This window comes from Carassius carassius, chromosome 34 (genome assembly GCF_963082965.1).
Source record: "Carassius carassius chromosome 34, fCarCar2.1, whole genome shotgun sequence".
NCBI classification, from domain to species: Eukaryota; Metazoa; Chordata; class Actinopteri; order Cypriniformes; family Cyprinidae; genus Carassius; species Carassius carassius.
This window is the reverse complement of record NC_081788.1, coordinates 19,825,963-19,845,773: the sequence shown is the minus strand read 5'-3', so window position 1 is coordinate 19,845,773 and position 19,811 is coordinate 19,825,963. Positions and strand designations below refer to the sequence as shown.

The 19,811-nt window shown below is 35.9% G+C and overlaps 1 protein-coding gene across 2 annotated transcripts; it reads left to right on the top strand.

The window, feature by feature from the left end:
• The first annotated feature begins 1,737 nt into the window (after positions 1 to 1,737).
• Positions 1,738 to 17,154, top strand: LOC132114657 (cryptochrome-1-like). 2 transcript variants are annotated; one of them, XM_059522899.1, is made up of 15 exons: positions 1,738 to 1,919; positions 4,719 to 4,891; positions 9,436 to 9,544; positions 9,736 to 9,878; positions 10,184 to 10,368; positions 11,703 to 11,791; positions 12,020 to 12,160; positions 12,369 to 12,680; positions 13,168 to 13,319; positions 15,244 to 15,446; positions 15,577 to 15,663; positions 16,201 to 16,317; positions 16,436 to 16,522; positions 16,671 to 16,822; positions 16,909 to 17,154. In XM_059522899.1, exons 2-15 carry the CDS (start codon positions 4,734 to 4,736, stop codon positions 16,915 to 16,917), a joined length of 1,944 nt encoding a protein of 647 aa, XP_059378882.1. In that variant the 5' UTR covers positions 1,738 to 1,919; positions 4,719 to 4,733; the 3' UTR covers positions 16,918 to 17,154. The 2 variants fall into 2 exon arrangements, 1 of the variants encoding a protein (XP_059378882.1); XR_009425342.1 differs by lacking the exon at positions 16,909 to 17,154 and having other exon boundaries at positions 1,739 to 1,919; positions 16,207 to 16,522; positions 16,668 to 16,803.
• The last annotated feature ends 2,657 nt before the right edge of the window (positions 17,155 to 19,811 follow it).

Sequence of the window (19,811 nt, the reverse complement as noted above, 5' to 3'; positions counted from 1 at the left end):
ATGTAATTTCTGTTAGTGGACTCATTAGTGTATGTGTTCATTGTCTGATGAATAGCCGGCTTGAAACGTCACCTGTGGCGATAACATGAAATTAACATTTTTGAATTTTGGTGAAGCCAATTTATGTCGTTTAACCTACGTGATTAACACAGAATTATTATTTTTATGTCGAGTCGTGTTTTTCCCATGATGGAGCACAAACTGTTATTAAAAAGTACATTATGCTGTTTTCCATACATGAAAATGCAGGGCCATCACCATTCACCACAGTCGAGTTCAGTTGTAATTTAACTTGGTTCATTCTTAAAATTTACATTACATGAAAACTCTAAGATTATCCCACTAGACTATCATGACAGTCTTATGAAAATGTACAAGAACTGTCAAGGACGCCCCTTCAAAAAATGAGGTGCGTGACACCCCTGACTATTACTTTTAAGAAAAGGTGAGAAGATGATGATAATAGGGTGATTCCCCTAACACATGGGCAAAGATGATTACATTTAATCTGGATTATGTATTCAGATTCCGGTAATTAGAGTAAATTACATTTTAAAATACTCGTTATCAGACTACAGATACTTTTTATTGATTACATATTATACACACAATAGCAATAAATTATTTATAATTTATTGATTCTCCCTAATTCCCTTTTTCATCTTTAAAATGTTCCTTTCGAAAATAGCCTATCGCTTATATACACTCAGAAAGTCCAGTTTTGTGGAAGAAACAGAATTTGACCACTGGATTTACAAAAATGGTAACATATTATATATTACAATGGTAATATGACATGCAGGTAAAGTAATAAAATATTTTATCATTTTAAAGTGTTTGATTTTAATTATTATTTTAAAAATTATAAATGAGTTTGGTCAAAAGTAACCTAAAAGAAATCAAAAAGTAGTCTGATTATATTACTTAAAATGTGTAATGTAATGGGTTACATTACTAACTACGATTTTTGTCATGTAATTTGTAAGTAATCTACACAGCTCTGCACATGGGTGACATGACATGACACCCTGTGTAACACTGACCTATATGAGATGCCACAAAGGAATCCATTACACCAGAAAACCATCTAAAAGTGCATCTGGATTTTGCAGAAAAAGATTTTGCAATTGGATGAGACCATGAGTTATCAAGGCAAAAGAGATTAAAAGTCTACAATACCAAGGACGAAAAATGCTACTGAAAACACCTGTGGCCTTTTTTCATCAGGGTTTTTCTTTGCGTTAACAGAGATGTCAAGAATAAATGGAAATACTAATATACTAATATATATATAAATTATAACCTGTTTCAGAATATATTTGTAGAAATGTAGCCTATATTAAAGGGCAACACTTGTAACAATCATTTGTATAATGATGATTTGTTCTCTTGGTTCTCATACTATTAAATTATTAAAGCCAACCAATATAACATAACGGTCAGTTAAAGATGGTAATTTGTGAAACAGACAAAAGTGTCAATGGAAATACATGACATAAATAGAAATCAGCAAGCAGTCTGTAATATCTAATCTTTATCTTTTGTCACACAAAGTCTTATTTCCGATGTTTCAAACTGCTTATCTGTTCAATAAACGCATTTCAATGAATCCTTCTCACCATCTGCTCAACCACGTCTCTCTTATCCATGCTTTCCAAACGTGAGCGTCCGCGTACCAGGTGACCTCGTCTCGTCCAATCAGAAGCGCCATTGCTCTTACTAGGAAATCCACATTGAGAGCTGATCACAGAGCAGAGAGCCAAACTGAGCAGGCGCGGCGCACGAGCGTCTCAAGAAGTCATCTTGACCGTCTGTGCGCCAGACCGAATTGGGGAACAGGACAGATTTTCAGCTCTGAGAATCCCGCTTTACCGTGTGAAGAGATGACCCTGTCTTCGGAACTGACATAACGGTTAAAGGTAATGCGTTACAACTGCGTATTTTGCTCCTGTAGGCTTTATTATTGCCTTGTAAAAAACGCGTTACATAACGCGCACCGGTGACCCAATTTCCAACGTTTGTTTTGCTATTGAAATTTCTTCACGTGTTTTCCTTACATTTTTCTCAGTTTTGTTAATTTGAAAATCTCATTTTAGTTTTAGGAACGTAGCGGGTAAGCCAACATGTATACATTAACTCCAACTACAATGTCTCGCCAGTTTCACCTAAGTTACTCGGAATTGACCTAATTTCTGCTCCAGGATGCTTAGTGTGTCTGTGGAGCAGCGCAGCGCGCCCCTGTAAAAGGTGTTTTAATGCAAAACAAAACTATGTATGCCCTGTTTTTTGTCTATACCGTTTACTGCTTTGTTTACTAATGTTATATGTACCAGTCTTTGGTCTCTTTGTCATGAATCGTAATTTGAGATGAGTACAATCATAAACATCTGACCTAACATTCCTACACACAGCATGCTTTTTGGAGTTTGTTTAAGGGTGCAATTGGTACAGCATCAATATTTTTTTCTTCCTTTTTTTCCTGAGATGTCCTACCTATGTTTTAATTGAAATTTATCAGTATACTACTAGTAGACCTTCTTAAAAGTAGGTCAGACTTGCAGTCTTTTTAATTAGATTCTTTAGAAAAAGATATTACAGATGAATAGGATTTTTTTTTTTTTTTTACTAAAAAGTACATAGTTTAAGACAAGTACATTATATCACAGTACAAGTGTTTTGTATTACACGTTTTCTGAAATGTATTGTTTAAATATGCAAATACTGCATTGTCTAATTTATTAGGCACTGTTTTGCGTACATTTCCAGAACAGTCTTGTACCAAATCTCTGCCTGAAAAAATGCAAACCAACAGTTAGGAAAAAAATCTACCTATTTGTTAAGAATAAAATGTTCTATTAATCAGCTGAATTATGTTAGAACAAACCCTACTCTAAAAACCTTATAAGAATATAGAATATAGAAGTCTGGTGTATATAAGAGCTTTCTGGCTCAGTGTGTGAGAAAAAAATATTTCTAAATTAAATTAAGTCTTTAAATATATGTACTGTATTTGAAATCTACAGACACAAGTAAATAAAATTATAATAAACAAAATTTTTTTCTTTCCACCAATGTTATTGAAGCTAAATTTTCAAAAATTTCAAAATTGACAAATGTGTGAAAAAACTATTCATTTGCCTTTAGTTTCACAAAGCCTGCTGTGACAGTGTAATAGTTGCTGGTGTATAAAATGCACTTTTTAGGTAACGTGTGTTAAACTGAGATTGCATGGAAATTAACATATAATGGTGAAATTACAGTAGTCCTGTATTTAAATGAGAACCATGTACTGTATAAATAGATTTTATTTTACACATTTGCTAAGCATTAGTGCTCCGTATGTCAGTATGCATAAGTTTGAGTGTTTGTCCTCTTCCAACTCCCATATATTACTAATGTGGGTTTGTTGGCTAAAATATTTTTTGGGGAAATAAAATAGTGACGAGTACCTTTTGACAATTTTGTGCACATGCAGGACAGTTGTAGCAGATGACAGTACAAGTTGCTGGATCAATCCCAGGTAGAGGTGGCCTACTGTAATTCCCAGAGCACAGACAACCAATAGGTTGCCTCAGAGACAGAGGCTTATCCGTGCATATAGATTAATCAAGATAAATCCTCTGCCTTCTTGAGACCACTTTCTTTGCATGTGTGTATGATGGTTGTTTTTTGAGCAGGGTCTGAAGACATGTTCTTGATTGACAGGTAGACTTCAATGAATGTCACATCGCTCATGAGAGAGAAACAGTATGGCATTGCCATATATGACAAGAATATATATATAGTAATTCAGAAAAGTGCAGACGTCACACATCCTGAGTCAGTCCGAGGAAAAGCCAAGAATTGAATGTCACATGAATGACTCGTCAGATTGACAGGTTTTAAGTCCAGATTTGAAGGATTCTCTGTCATGAAGGGGAAATGAGAAGAAAAAAAAAACTGAAATCTTAACCAATTGGTCTCTGAGGAACAGTTAAAAATGACGACCCACTTTCTGCCTCAATGTAGGATATTATGATGCTAATGTCTGTTAAATAAGAATGGAAAAGTCTCACACATTTGAAATGGATTGAATCATTATTTAAAATAATCTTGGAGATTTTTGAATTGCCTAAATCATAAATGCAGCCGGGTTGAAGCCTGCACTGATATTTTTCTTTTGTTATGGCAGCCGTCTCCTCTGCACATATATTTTTTGTAGTTTGCTGTTTGTTATTCTGCACAAAACATCATGCCAATAAATAAGAAATATTGCTGACTTGTGCGTTTCCAGCACTCTCTTTACGTTCGTCCATTATTTGACGTTGAAAAAGGAAACGTCTTTTTTTTTGACATGGAAAACCAATTTACAATCGATTCAATGAACACTTATGTCTTAAAAATAGAAAATTATTTTTCACAAAAGTGACAGCCCTAATGGCAACAGTAACATGCTAAGAATAAGATGCTGAAAAAGTATGAAATTTTTTATCTTAGGGTCCTTTTCTTGGAGTAATTGTATTTTTTAATCTATTTTATTTTTCTGTTTAAATGGCAAAAAAAAAATTCTCAAAAAGGTGGTATGTTTTTATGTGTTTTAAGGCTTTTCTTTTCTTTATTATTATTTTGCTCTTTGAGAGCATATGAAAACTGCTGCCAATGACATTGTCTCCAATTAATCAGCAGCCTCTAGAATGGATGTATTTGTCCTGAATTTATTTATTCATTGATTTTTGAAGGGTGACTCAGTGAACATGGCCCCAAATTCCATCCACTGGTTCCGGAAGGGCCTCCGTCTCCATGACAACCCTGCACTTCAGGAGGCAGTAAGTGGGGCAGACACTGTTCGATGTGTCTACTTCCTGGATCCCTGGTTCGCTGGGTCGTCCAACCTTGGGGTCCACAGGTGGAGGTGAGTGCAGTTCTTTTAGAAATATAAGAAACCATAATTTCATCCCATGTTTCATAAAGAAAGTCTCTGTTAATTTTGAGTATCCAAAAATGTGTAAAAGACATTAAGTGTAATTTTTGAAGTGCCTGATAGGAACAAAATATTCTATTGATCCATCATATGCAGTGCCTTTATGCACATTTTTTAATAATCATAAATGTTTTTGATTAGGACCACTATTTAACACATACTCCAATGTGGTTGCAGCTAACAATAAAAACTGTCCCTATCTAGGTTTTATTGTGTGATATTTTATGAAACTTGAAAATGCTGAGTAGCCTTGACATATATAACAACTGCAAGGAAACTTGCTGAAGTTAAAGGCTTTTCCTGTTCACACATTACTATTACATACTTGTCATTTAGCTGGTACTTTTAAAAATGACAAACCATAACTGAACTCCCATCTTATGTCACTTTATGTTGTGTGCATTTGAATGAAACTGATATTGAGGTCATGCTGTTGGAAAAAAAATCAGCATTTTTAGATTTGTGCATGTTCTGTTCCAATGAAAATTAACCCTATTGCTGCCTAAACCTGAAATTAAAGTTCACACAATTTGATGACCACATAAGCAGTCTATTAAATATACTATTGGATTTTGCTCCAATTGTAAAATAAGACAGGGCAAAGTCATGACATGTTGCTTCAATAAAGGTTAAAAGATGTGTTTACCGTGTTGTAAATTTTGTGCATAATTTGACAGTCACATCCAGCCTGCAGTGATCATAAAGGTGCTGTCTCATTATCAGCGGAGGCAGCTGCATTTTTATAGAAACAGTCTTTCTCTTATGATATCAGATTTCCTCAGTGTTTCTTAAATGTGGGGTGATGGCCCAAAGTGGATAATAAAAATGTGTTATTATAGACAACATATTGCTGGGTCTTAGTGACATTACAATTTTTTTTAGTTAATCTTTAAGGTTGTACCATAAATAATTCTAGTATTATGTTTATGCCCATGTAAACTTGGGATCCTGAAGCTAAACCAGTTGAGAACCACTGATTTACACAATGGTTAAATTTAAGAAATGCTCTATTTGAGTTTCACTAAAAGTATCTCTGATTTTGTCTTCGGATATATCAGTCAGATATGTCTTTGTGTTTCTATTTTAAACCAGTGAATACCCACACATGAAGTAATCTGACCACGTGGCCATGTATGCAGATAGATCCAGTGCCATAACAGTCAGTTAAGAGGAAAGTAGGCCAAGTCGCCGACCAGCAGATGCTTTGCTCTCAGAAGACAATCAGACAGTCTGCTCACAGAGCTTGTCATTCAGCTCTCCTCACCTACTGGATACATTCTGATCTGACTCACTGAATGTTGAAGATAGCTAATTCACCAGATTAAAAGATGAAGCAACTGTGACTGGATTTGTCATTGTCAGCTTCAGTGTTCACGTGGCCTCTGCAGTTTTATTTAAAACACCTGTTGTGCACCAAGTTTAGGTACTTTAATGCAGGGAGATTGCAGCTCACATTGTGTTCTCTGCTCTAAGTCGCCTTTAAAAAATAGTACACGCTACACTGCATCATTACATCTTCAAGAGAGACATGCTACTTTGTCAGTGCATCATGTCAAAAATAGGCTTCATGTCATGCAGTTTTTGACCAGTCACTTGACAACGATAGAACTGATGTAACTGATTGAGTTAATAACTAGTGGTTCATGTTATTATGCTCTGGGATGAAAATGACATTCACATAACACTAATATAATTAGTTTTGACTTAAGATGCGAAACTGGAATGGCCAGGTTATGCATCTTGTGTCTGCAGCATGTACTGTAATTGGCAGACAAAATTAACATTTTTTTGCACCCATTATAATATTTATGCTGCACTTGAAGCAGAAGCAATACTGAAGCAGCATTGTCTATTTTTGCCATTCAAGCAAATGTACATTACCCCTCCCTATATAGAACAAAATTGTAGTAGTTCTAGAAGTTATTCAATATCAGTGTTTATATGACATATAAAGTATTACAATTTATGTCTTATTATAGCATTTATTAAATTTAAAAACATATCATATTGTTTAGAGTAAAGCGCAGATCTGTTACTTTTACACTACTGTTCAGTGTTCAAAGATTTGTTGTCTTACAAATACTTACAAAAAGGACACATTCAATTGACCGAAAGTGACAGTAAAGGCATTCATAATGTTACATATATAATGATTTCTAATTAAGCAAATGCTGTTCATTTGAGCATTCAATTCAATAAATAATCCTGAAAAAAGTTATGGTTTCCACAAAAATATTCAGCAGCACAATTTTTCTTCATTGATAATAAGGAATATTGCTTGGGCACCAAATGAATATATTAGGATGATTTCTTAAGGATCTTGTGACCCCTAAAGACTGGAGTAATTCAGCTGGAATTAATTTTAGCTTTACCATCACAGGAATAAATTACGTTATTTTACATTTTATTTTATTTTAAATTGTACTTATATTTCACAATATTACTGTTTTTACTGTATTTTTGATCAGAAAATTCCAGGCTGGATTTATTTGTTTACATTTACATCATTTAATACATTTACATTTAATCAGTTCATGTAGTAATTCATGTAGTATTTTTTAACCCATGACCTTGAAACCGGAATGTTATTCTCTTGTGCACACTCTGCAGAATGTGTGAAACAGACCTAATTTGTTTGCTTTTGCTGAACTTCAGCACACTACATGTACCTTAAGGGATGAGGCACGTGTACCTAGTTAGTTACCCATCTTGTTTAGTAACTGATTATATGAACTGTAGCCCATGATCTTGGATTCCTAGAAGCTGAAAGGATAGTTTTTCACTAGTTGTCATGGCCAGTAATTATTCTTTATTTTAAAAGACTGAACCTTATTGTCTCATGTCTGTTTTCACGTGTTCTGGGGGAAAGGGAATACAAGTGTGCTCTTTTCTAAGACTAGGTGCTAAGAGTGTTGTTGTGGTTGAAAAGAGGTCACTGGGCTAATTTTATGCCTTCCAGTGGTGAAAACCATGCATGCTGCAAATCCAGGCCAGGCCAGTTACATAAGGTATAATGGATGAAAGGGCAGAGTTAGGAAAAATAGGTTTGAGTTTTCCATTCTTGTGCTCCCAGTAGCTATTAGTTTTTGTGTTCTTTTGGATTTCACGAATGTAGGTGTTAATGTGTCCGTTTATGTGTGTGTTGTTGGTGCAGTTGCGTGTGTTAGTGTGTTGACTGGTCAGCCAGTATCTGGAGCGTAGGGAGCTTTGTCCTTGTCTGTTCTCTAGGGCTTTGGTTGCATACAGTCTGACTCAGTGGACTCTGTCAGGACTCTAGGACCAAATAACAAACACAGGTAGAAGTTTGGACGGGCCTTTCAGATAAATACTATAACCTCATTAATGAAAGAAGAAAGTGCTCTGTAGAGGAAGACTACTGTGACAGTGGGCCTTTTGGAAACTTCTGTCCTGTCTGCTCTTTACTCCTATTTTAAACACAAAAGTGTCTACTGTATTTGGGTTAACATGATTGCAGACTCATAGTTACTGGTCTGGAGCAAAGGGTTCTGCTTTTACAGAGAAAGTCTCTCAAGGGGAAAAAATAAAACATCACTTTTGTTTGTTGCAACAAGAAACAGTCACAGTACCAAAATGTGTTCCTTTATGTAAAAAGACAAATATTGATCTTTATGTTAAATATTGAAGAGTACAAAAAAAATCTATTTTTTATGTAATTTATATGAAAAAAGAAAAGAAATTTTTCTTATGTTATTTAATTTTAACTAAATATCGTACTAGTGCTTTTGACATTTAGAATATTTATTTATTTATTTATTTTTTAAGTGAAATCAAAAATGATCTGACCTCTTGATCCAAGTACACCAAATGTTGATTTATTGACAGAGCAGTGTTTCTCAGTAAAGGCTCTAGTACTTAATGTCCCTTCAGCTTGTAAGGCAGATGTGTAGAGAGGAAATAGCAGTTAAGCTCCTAATGTTTTAAACGGGTTGTGAATGAACAGATTTGTGAATGGAAACTCAGACCATCTGTTGGTTTAAGGGACAGCTTGCTGATCAGGTAAAGCCTCAGGGCTTTGCTTTAGATCAGTAGTTCCCAAACATTTCAGGGCAAGTAACTGGTAAAGTCTAATCAGGACATCCCAGTATCATCCAAGTCTCTACATTTTACACTGTATTTTGGAATTTGAGCCATTGGAGACAATCATAAAATGTAAATAAAATATAAATAAATGTACTTATTGGTATTTTTGACTCCTATTAGAATCAGTCCATGGAATGTGGATCTGCCTTACCTATACAGGACTTTGTAGATGGAAATGGTAGATGGCAATAGTTCCTATGGCAGGATTGGTCAGTAGTGCTTTTTAGGTGAAGCTCAAATTGAGTAAACTCATCTGCTCAATTGTATTTTTTACATTCAAGTTTTTAAATGTTCTAGACTTTACCTTACTTTTTTTTTTAACTATGTGTCTTTTAATATAATTCTAATGTTAATTTTTAATTCTTTTCTGACAGATTTCTCCTGCAGTGCCTGGATGATCTTGATTCCAATCTAAGAAAACTCAATTCCCGCCTTTTTGTCATCCGAGGTCAACCAGCCAATGTATTTCCACGCCTTTTCAAGGTAAAATACTTTAGTTTAAAATACAGCTATCAATCCCTAAATATGGCATCACAAAATATCTTACAAGTATTTCTTTCATTTGTCTGATTTCATGAGCGTTTCTGAAAGACACATTCCAGTTTAGTTTAATCCACTGCATTAACTTTTTTAACTAAATAGTTACTATCTAGTGTTTGTGATCTTTCCTACAGGAATGGAAAATATCCAGGTTGACCTTCGAGTATGATTCAGAACCGTTTGGAAAGGAGAGAGATGCAGCTATTAAAAAGCTTGCGATGGAGGCTGGGGTTGAAGTCATTGTCAAGATTTCACACACCCTTTACAACCTTGATAAGTAAGCTTGATAAGCTTATTTCCTTTTATCCAAAATGTAAATGGTTTGATGTTTCCTTTGCCTGCCTAATGTGCAACTATAAGAAATCCATTTATAGGTTGATTTCTACCTGTTTAATATCTAATGTCAGCTGCACTATTAATTTTGATATTTATTTGCTAATTGTTGCAATGAAATTCTTGAAAGAACATAGAGAAATTGTCTCCTTACGATCTTAAAAAAGAGTTTTAATACTTGTGAATTGTACATGTGGGAAGGATGGGGGCAAACAGGACACTGACACTTTACCCTCAACATCATTTCAGGATCATTGAACTAAATGGTGGTCAGCCTCCCCTCACTTACAAACGTTTCCAGACACTGATCAGCCGAATGGACCCGCCAGAGATGCCAGTGGAAACCCTCTCCAGCAGTATTATGGGCTCCTGTGTCACACCTGTCTCTGAAGACCATGGGGACAAATATGGTGTGCCATCGCTGGAAGAACTAGGTGAGCTAAATGAGATTAAGAGCTTTATCTGTTGATAAAGTTAATAGGTCACCCAAAATTAATTTTGTTTAATCATTCACTCAAACTCAAGTTGTTCCAAATCGGTATAAATGTATTTCTTTTGTTGAACACAAAATATATTTTGAACAATGTTTGTAACTAATCAGTTGCTGGTAGCTATTAGCCCTGTTTACACCTAGTATTAAGATTTGGTTGATTGGATCACAAGTAGTCCAGTAATCCATTTCTTCTGTTCACTTTCGACCACTCATATCCTGATTTCTTTTGAGGGGAGAGTCTATTGGCTAGTGTATGTGGGCTTTTTCTGATCTTTCTATCTAATATTGTGAAATAAGCTTGTGCAATGTACATATGAGCTGAACGCTTTGTTTTTTTTTTTGTTTTTTTTTGTTCCCACGGCTATTTTGAAAATGTTTACTGAATTGATAAAAGTTCTGCTACACATAGCAGTCAAAATTACGCTGAGAGATTTAAGAATTTACAAACAAACTTTATTTAACAATGATTCCTTCAATTACAGTACAGATGATATTATTCTAATCTTGTGCTAGAACCCTCAGCTATGCTGTCATTGAGAACATCTAAGAGATTTTCACCCAACACCTCCCAAAAGGCTTTATAAAACTCAACAGTAAGCCCATTAATGCCAGGAGCTTTTCCGTTCTCCATGTTCTGCAGTGCATTCCAAAGCTCTTGCTCACACAAAGGCCTCTCCAACACTGCCATTGACTTTTCTTGTAACTGTAGTAATTTCCTTATCTTTCTTCATTATAGAACCTTACAACCTGCTGTCTTATTTCAGACGGCGCTGTCAGCTCTTGCTCATTTTCTTAGTGTAATGAGTGAATGTATCAATTCTGGACATTTTTCCTCTTCAGATTAAAAAAGAACTTTGATGGGGCATCCATTTGCATGAGATCTTAACTAAAGCTCCCTATTGCCTTCATACATAGCAGGTCCACAAAGAATAACTTTTTAGACTTCAGTACCATTCTGCCCTCCAGCAACTTCTATTAATGTTTTTACACATTTTTTGTGTGGTGTTTATAGAGACATTGAAATTTTTGCCATTGAATATTTTTTTTCTGTACTTTGGAAGTCAATGGCTATTTGGTTATCAACATTCTAAAATATTTTATTTTGTGTTTAACAGAAGAAACTCATACACCCACAAGCAGTAGACCTAAATGATAACATCACTGTATCCATTTCCTGTGACCTAACACACATGCAAGAGTTTCATAAACTGCAATACAAGAAACCACCAAGTTATGCAAGTATTTTTTTTTTTTACCTACATAATCTTGACTCAGGATTTGACATCGATGGACTATCATCTGCTGTCTGGCCAGGAGGTGAAACAGAGGCATTAACAAGGATTGAAAGGCATCTGGAGCGAAAGGTGATCATATATAGATGTACATCAGTGGTCTCAAACTCAGATTACCTGTGGCCATATGCATAGTGGTGTTTAACAACTAAAACAAATACAACAGAAAGTGTTGTTACAACCATGATTTTCACCATGGGCTGTGCAGTTATTGGCCCAGTTTTGAATTGAAAATGACCAAAGTGGACTCATTAATAGTAGAACATACTTTACCTTTTCCCTTCCCAAATATTTTTGCAGGCCTGGGTTGCAAATTTTGAAAGACCCAGAATGAATGCCAATTCTTTGCTAGCCAGTCCGACTGGCCTGAGTCCCTACCTCCGTTTTGGCTGCCTCTCCTGCCGCCTCTTCTATTTCAAACTCACAGACCTCTACAGGAAGGTACAGACATGACTATACACTATCCATCTGTGTAAAACTAACATACATACTGTACTTTAAAACGGTATATATTATATCTATATTATAATTAAATAGTAATTTTTTTTTCTGGGAATTCAGCTAAGATTATTTGTATATTAATCATGTGGTAGTATCCTGTTGTAAAAATGAATATAATACCTAGATTTGTGCAAAATTCTCCTTGCAGGTAAAGAAAACCAGCACTCCTCCACTCTCCCTCTATGGTCAGCTGCTGTGGAGGGAATTTTTCTACACTGCTGCCACCAACAACCCACGATTTGATAAGATGGAAGGCAACCCGATCTGTGTGCGCATCCCCTGGGACAAGAACCCAGAGGCTTTAGCCAAATGGGCTGAAGCTAAGACAGGTTTTCCATGGATTGATGCCATTATGACCCAGCTGAGGCAGGAGGGCTGGATCCACCACCTGGCCCGTCATGCTGTTGCTTGTTTTCTCACTCGTGGAGACCTGTGGATCAGTTGGGAAGAGGGCATGAAGGTGCAGATCTTACACATGGGAGATAAAATGTTATTTTTTTATTTCATATAGCAGAGCCCCAGAAGGATGTGTAAGAAGTATTGAATATTAATTTTTGAAGGGAGACTTAAAAAATGGCACTTCAAGTCAGAAAGGTTGCCAGCCCATGTTATGGAGGAATATAAAATATGCCGAATGGATACATTTGAGTTTAAAGACCTTGAGTGTTTAAGTCACACTAATAATGATAATAGTGACCTATGTTTTATCAGCCTTGGTTGGGTAGGTATTTTTTTTCCATGTAAAAAAAAAAAGAAAAAAAAGTAAATTAAGAAGAAAAAAAAAACAATAAACAATAAATAAACAATAAATATTTCAGTATAAAAAATTACGGACCGACCCCAAAGTTTCGAACTGTAGTGTAAAAGTATTTTCAATAGGCCTAATTGACTTCTTAATAACCACCATCTCTGATTGGCTGGAAAATAATGGTAGTTATGATTGACAGGTGTTCGAGGAGCTCCTGTTGGATGCTGACTGGAGTGTAAATGCAGGCAGCTGGATGTGGCTCTCCTGTAGCTCTTTCTTTCAACAGTTCTTTCATTGCTACTGTCCAGTGGGTTTCGGCAGGCGCACGGACCCTAACGGCGATTTCATTAGGTTGGTAACGTTCCTAAAAATACACACTCATTCCAGGCTGTATATCCGGCATTCACTAAAAGGCCCTTGTTTAAATGCTAGAATGCATTAAAGATAAGCCACATAGAAGGACAATTTAATAGAATGAGGAAACTTTTTTTTTTTTTTTTTAAGTAGCTCCATCAGAGGAATGTAGAGAATTTCTGGGTTATTTGGAAGGGTAATTCATACATTCATGAGAATTTTATACAGTTTGGGGTCATATACATAACATTTGTTTTTGTATATATGACTGAGATGTAGAATAGTATCAGTTGAGGTCTAGACATGAATTACTACATAAACTAGTCAAGAAAGTAAACCTGTCCCATGTAGTATTTTTGTGTTCTAACTTTTCCACCTAAGGTCTTCCAGTTACAGAATTTGGTGTTCCAGGATTATGTTATTTTCCCAACACATTGTCCTTATTATTGGCCCATTCAAGGAGCAGCTGTCTGCTTGTAAACATTGCTGTCATTGAATTTACATAGCTCATATGCATGTTAGGCCAAACCTTGTATGTTATTGTGTTTTTGACTGTGTGGTCGTCTCACGGATTGGGTGAAAAGTTCAGCTTTCCCTTTCCTCTTTGTGAATTGTGGTTGATTGCTTTTAAGACGAAAGCCATTCTTAGCCAATGCATTTGGAAACCTGTTAACTGTGAATGTGGTTGAAGCTTGATGCTCTATCAGTGGGAAATGCAGTAGCCTGTTCTTTAGCTCGGTTGCATCTCGTTTCATCAAAAGGGATTTTAACTGGTTGGTAGGGAAATATATATGAAGCCTGGTTTGTTTTCAATGCATAGAGAGCCACATTGCATTTCCCAGAGAGCATGACGGGAGGTGTGGCCCAAAGCCAGTGCCAATGACTTCAGTCTAGCTTTAGACAACTACTCCTTATCAGACTCTTTTTGAAATGTTTAGCGGTCCTCTAGGCATTGAATGCAGCACTGCCTATGCAAGAGAACGAGAGTCCTGGCATTGAGAGAGTCATACCTTTGTTCCAATGAAGTCACTCACGGTCCGTAGGTCATCCAGCAGTTTTTCAAATCTACTTCTGTACTTGTAATGAGCTTCTGGCTGTTTGCTTGTTCAGGCAGGATGTAACTGTTCCTGGCAAAAGGGTTCTGGTCTCTTTTGGCAAAATGAGGGGGCCACCCAGCAGCAGAGGACAGTATACTGCGTCTCTCCTTTGGCGGTTAGCAGGTTTTTCTGCCTTGGCTTTGGATCACTGTCGTCTCAAAAGCGATCAGTGGCAGTGCGAGGGGCTGGGAGCGAACCTGAACCTCTCACTCAGCCCTGAGTTTCGATTTGTTGAAGCGGGTGGGATGGGGTTGTGGGAAGGCGCTCAGTCATTGGATCTGGAGGGATTGGGAGGGCCTGGTCACTGCCTCTGCTTTCTAATACGTGTTGTAGTAGGAATCTCCATAGTGTCTCAGCAAAGGCGGGACGTGTTGCCCGGTTTTAAGTGCGTCCACCTGTTTGCAAGCCGTGCCTCCTGCAGCCCTCCGTCCCTACGCTCTGGTAAGGTGGAGCACCTTAGGTAGGTGGCCTTTTCTGTCCCTGGGACCTGGAGGAGAGATGCAAGTCCTGATTTTTTAAAGTTTTTTTTTTTTTTTTTCATTATTTGTTGCTTTGGTGTTGTGCTGACAGTTTTATTTGTAGTATGAAATGGCACATATCTATACATTCATGTTTATGATCTTACACAGTTAAATGTGTAAGAAAATACCATATTGAGATCACTGTAAATTAATCATTAACTCAAGCTGCAGTCTGACGCTTTTTGTAATCCGAGAAACGGTCTCGTTCTTTTTGTACCTACTTGTACAAAACCCAATAACCATCTCGCATAACCTTTCTCAAGTTTATGATGAGACTGGTTTAATCTCTCTTTGTTCTTTCAGACGATATTTACCTATTCTCCGAGGTTTCCCTGCCAAATATATCTACGACCCATGGAACGCCCCAGACTCTGTGCAAGCTGCTGCCAAGTGCATCATTGGCGTCCACTACCCCAAACCCATGGTGAACCACGCTGAAGCGAGTCGCCTTAACATCGAGAGGATGAAGCAGATCTACCAACAACTTTCACGCTACAGAGGACTTGGCAAGTCTTCTATGAGCAAGCAACTGTCTAGCTGTCTGTGAAAAGAAGAGTATAATTGTCTGAAGTTCTAGCAAATTCTTAAATTGTGCATTATAGCAGTAAAAGATAATCCTATATTCTATTTTACCAGGACTTCTGGCCTCTGTACCATCCACACAAAACGGGAATGGGATGGCGTACTCCCCAGGGGAACAGCAGTCGGGGACCAAAACACCAGGTGAATTAAAATTTTCCCCACTTTATTTGAAATTACAGACAAATAAAACCTATCAGCTTTTTTTTTTTTCTTTCTTAAATGTTTTAAGAAAGGTTAATAAATAACAACCTTTTGGCTCATTTAAAAGCAATTATATTTTAAACCAAGTCATTTATCTCTCATATATTTGATAATTGAAGAAAAAGTGAAGAATATAATATCATATCATATAATATAAAAATAAATGTGTGTTAAAAAATAAATAAATACTGATTTACAGATGCCCACACATGACATGGGGAAATAAAAATAGATATCATGGACACAAATTATGAATTTGTTCCTACTAATTTGTGGCAATGTTCTATTTGTTCCCTTGTTTTAGTTAAATCATGGCCACATTGTGGTAATTCCTTCACTCGTTATAATTTAGCTAAATTTGTAGTCACGATGTACAGTAACTAATCCAGGGAATGATTTACAATTTACAACAGACTTGAGTTCTGGGAACAAATTTTTAATTTATGGCTAAAAAGTATTTTTTTGACATCCTGAAAGCAACAGCTGTATCAGGTGGTTCCAGTGGAAAAAGGAGTGGAAGTATTCTGTTGAAATTTGACAGTGAAGAGCAGCAGGGACCAAGTGGAATTCAACAGCAGCAGCATCAGCAATCAGGTGTCACCTTTCACACTAATTTAATACACTAATAGATTTACAGGTGTGAATAATTTTTTTTAGCAAATAAGATCTGCATAAGATCTCACACAGTTCTTTTCTCTTGCTTGTTTTCCAGGATACCATCACATGACCGACACCGGGCACAGCAGTCGAATTTACAAATGTAATGTCTCACACGACATGAAAGGCCCACAGCATTCAGGTAACAGACATGGAAATGTGTACTGTGTGTTACATGAATATCATAGTTAAACACAACATATCCAAAGTTTAAAAAGTTGCTTTATTAAGTAAGTGTGCTAATATATTCCTATGTTTGTGTTTACAATATTCTGTGTGGTGTTCAGCAGGACATCTGCTGCACTCAGGAGGAAGTGTGACAGGTAAGAGGGAGCGAGAGTCGGAACGAGATCTTGATGGTGAAGATGACACCCTCCCCACCTCTCACAAGTTACAGCGGCAAATTCTCACTTCGGTTCACAGCGGGAAGCAGTCAAGTATGGTAAATATAACTTAAATCCTTGATGTATAAATGTTAAGAAATCATACATTGTAATTAAGATCGATATTTTTCTGTTCTTTTTCCAGAAGAGTTAAATGGACATATCATCATACTGAGCAGAACAGATTCAAAACAAGGCACAGTCTGAAAGGGAGTGACTTGAAATCTGTTTTTTTTTTAAACAACTCATTTTTTGGGATTTTTTTTCTTTTCTTTTTTCCCTCCTTTTCCTCATATTTTTTTTACTTTTTCTTGTATTCAATTGATATGAATATTTTGATCATTTAATGAAATTCAGTTGCTTTAAAAATAAGTTACTGATTTTACATCTTGTTGCATCTTGTTTACATCTTGATTTTCCTTGTTTCCTTGGCAAACCCCTTTCTCTTTTTCCCATCTTTGCACAGGTTAGGGTTTTATGTACTGTCGAGTGAACCATACTGTACCAAGTGGGATATGTTTATCAGCTTTTAACAAGCATGATAAAGCTGAGCTTCATTGAACACTCATTGCAGCTAGGATTTTGAGTATTTTTACAGTTTGGTTGGCACGAGTACCAGCCGATTTCAATTTCACTTATTCTCAGTAGAGTGGTGTATGTGCGACTTTTTGTAAACAGAAAAGTTTCTACAGGTATATTTTATATATTGGTGTTTCGTTCTTTGCCAGTTCAATGTATTAGTGTTTACTCAGAAATTCCATATTTAAATATTAAATACCAGCAGAGCTGACATTTCAAAATAGGGTTTAAAGATTTCTAGATTTTAAAATGATTTACATAAAATTATATTGCTTAGCTGATTTTAAATTCATGTTTTTTAACCTTGAACCCATCTGTAAATTTTATCAGGGACAGAGCTGCGTTGAAATGCAGTTCTTGAATGTTTTTAAATGGTCTACAATGGCCCATTAAAGGCACCTGTAGATTAGCTACAGTATTTTCTTCTTTGTCATGCTTGGCCGACACACACAGACAGCTGATCTTCATGGTCAGGCCTTAAACACTGATACAAAACGCCAGCCTAAACTCTGCCAAAGCCAGGAAATGACACTGGAAAAGAACATTTTCCTAGCTCAACATTGATCACTACAGTACATTTTTGAAAAAAAAAAGCTTTACGGATCTTTAGGAAAGAAATGTATGGAAAATTAAGACACCCTGTTGTATCTCTGACTCTAAAATTCTCTTAGAAGATTATACATGTAATTTTTATTTTTTTTGAGTTTTTCTGTTTACCATGTATGCGTGTTCACTACTGTGTGTGCACCTGGATTGGTTAACCAATAATTAGGATTCTTCTATTTAAATATAGGGGATATTTAGCCTCTGTATTTGGCCACAAATGCTTTATACCAAATGCCCCCACAGACCAAACATCATTTAATTTAGCTGTTGGTTTTCTACCATATTGCCAAGCAATTAAAAAAAAATTCTAAAGTACAAATGTAGGCCTACTTAAATTAAATATTAAATTAAATTAAATGATCAATTTGGGAATATATGTGCTATCTGAAGAAAAAGCTCATTCTTGAATTTTGTTTTACATTTTTTTTTATTCAACAACAACTGAGACTTCTAACACAGTCACTAACACAGATGCTCAATGACAACTGTATACTATTGTGAATATACTATTGTATATAAATAAATGGGTCCCTGAGCTCATGTATGGTTGATTATCATGGTGATCTGGCAACCTGTGTCTGAACTGGACTGTAGCCATTCGGTCTTAATTTGTGTTTGTATAGGTGGATCTGCTCTGACACGGTGACATCTGTATTTTTTTCCGACCAGAAGTTTTCAGTTCTACTGTGAATGTTTTGATACGACAATTGTAGAAACCTCAGTGCTTTTTGACTGTAATATATCTGTGCTATAATAGTTTGTCACAGCAGAAGAAGTGAACATTTCTGTTTTCTCCCCATTTAAGTTTTTTTTTTTTATGTCCTTGGTGAAATAAATGTGATGTCAAGTCTAAATATTGTCCTTGAATTCTGTAAACAGTTGTAAAAGTAAATCTGATTGAAACTGGATTTATTTTTCTGAGTCTTTTTTGTGTCTGACCAGATTATAATTATGGAGGACAAAGCTTACAAAAATTTAATTAGAAAATCAATAAATATAAAAAATAAGTGGAAAATGAAAAAGTTACAAATAAAGAAAACATGTAATAAAGGGAAACTAATACAAAAATTAATAACTACATTCAACTGGAAATTAGTTTCTCATTTGTTCCTTATAAAAATAAAAATATTTCTATTGTTGCATTATTTATTTATTTGTAGTTTTTGAAGGTTTTGTGGGAATATGAGTATCTACGACCACTGGAGGGCGTCGTGGATGCGTATAATTTCCGCTTTTGGGCATTGTGCGGGCTTGTCCCGTGCATCGCTTTGTTTATTTGTTAAACTTCCACGTAGTTTTTGAGATTTAAGTTTTTCTAATAACAACGAAAGTGATGAAAATAAAATTTGTTTTTCTCTCACGCAGCTATCGCTGTTCTGTGAATGTAATGCAGTTTGCAAAGATTTAGTAGGTCATTTGACCAATAAGTAAGAGAACCTGATAAAATTAAATAAAACTGACCAATGAAGTATTTTATGATTTTAAATTCAGTATTGTTACTGTTTTGTGTTCTGTTCTCACAAAGGTAACTGTCAGAATCTGTGGGGACTATTCACATTCACACAGCCCAATTTTGTTCTCTATTAGAGGCTTGGCACACAACATGAAGGAAAAAAAAAAAAGATGTCCTGGGCCCTCAAGAAGCAGGGAAATTTGGCCTCTCCAGGAGCCACTGCAACATCTACTCTTGTTTTTAGATTGCCATGTGCCTTGAATACACAAGCATGACAAAAAATGCAATGGGAAAACTTTTTTTCCATCCTTAAACTGGCATTGTGATTTAGTGAATTAGAATAAAACTCTCTAGCGTTTCCTGCACTCTGTTCGTGGTGGTCCATTGCTCCGTGTTTTTTTTTTTTGTGT

Bases quoted from the DNA above. Each gene is read 5' to 3' on its own strand.
- LOC132114657 (XM_059522899.1), top strand. From the start codon at position 4,734: ATGGCCCCAAATTCCATCCACTGGTTCCGGAAGGGCCTCCGTCTCCAT. The intron at 4,892-9,435 runs GTGAGTGCAGTT...CTTTTCTGACAG, and splicing joins CTTGGGGTCCACAGGTGGAG to ATTTCTCCTGCAGTGCCTGG. The intron at 12,161-12,368 runs GTACAGACATGA...TTCTCCTTGCAG, and splicing joins TCACAGACCTCTACAGGAAG to GTAAAGAAAACCAGCACTCC.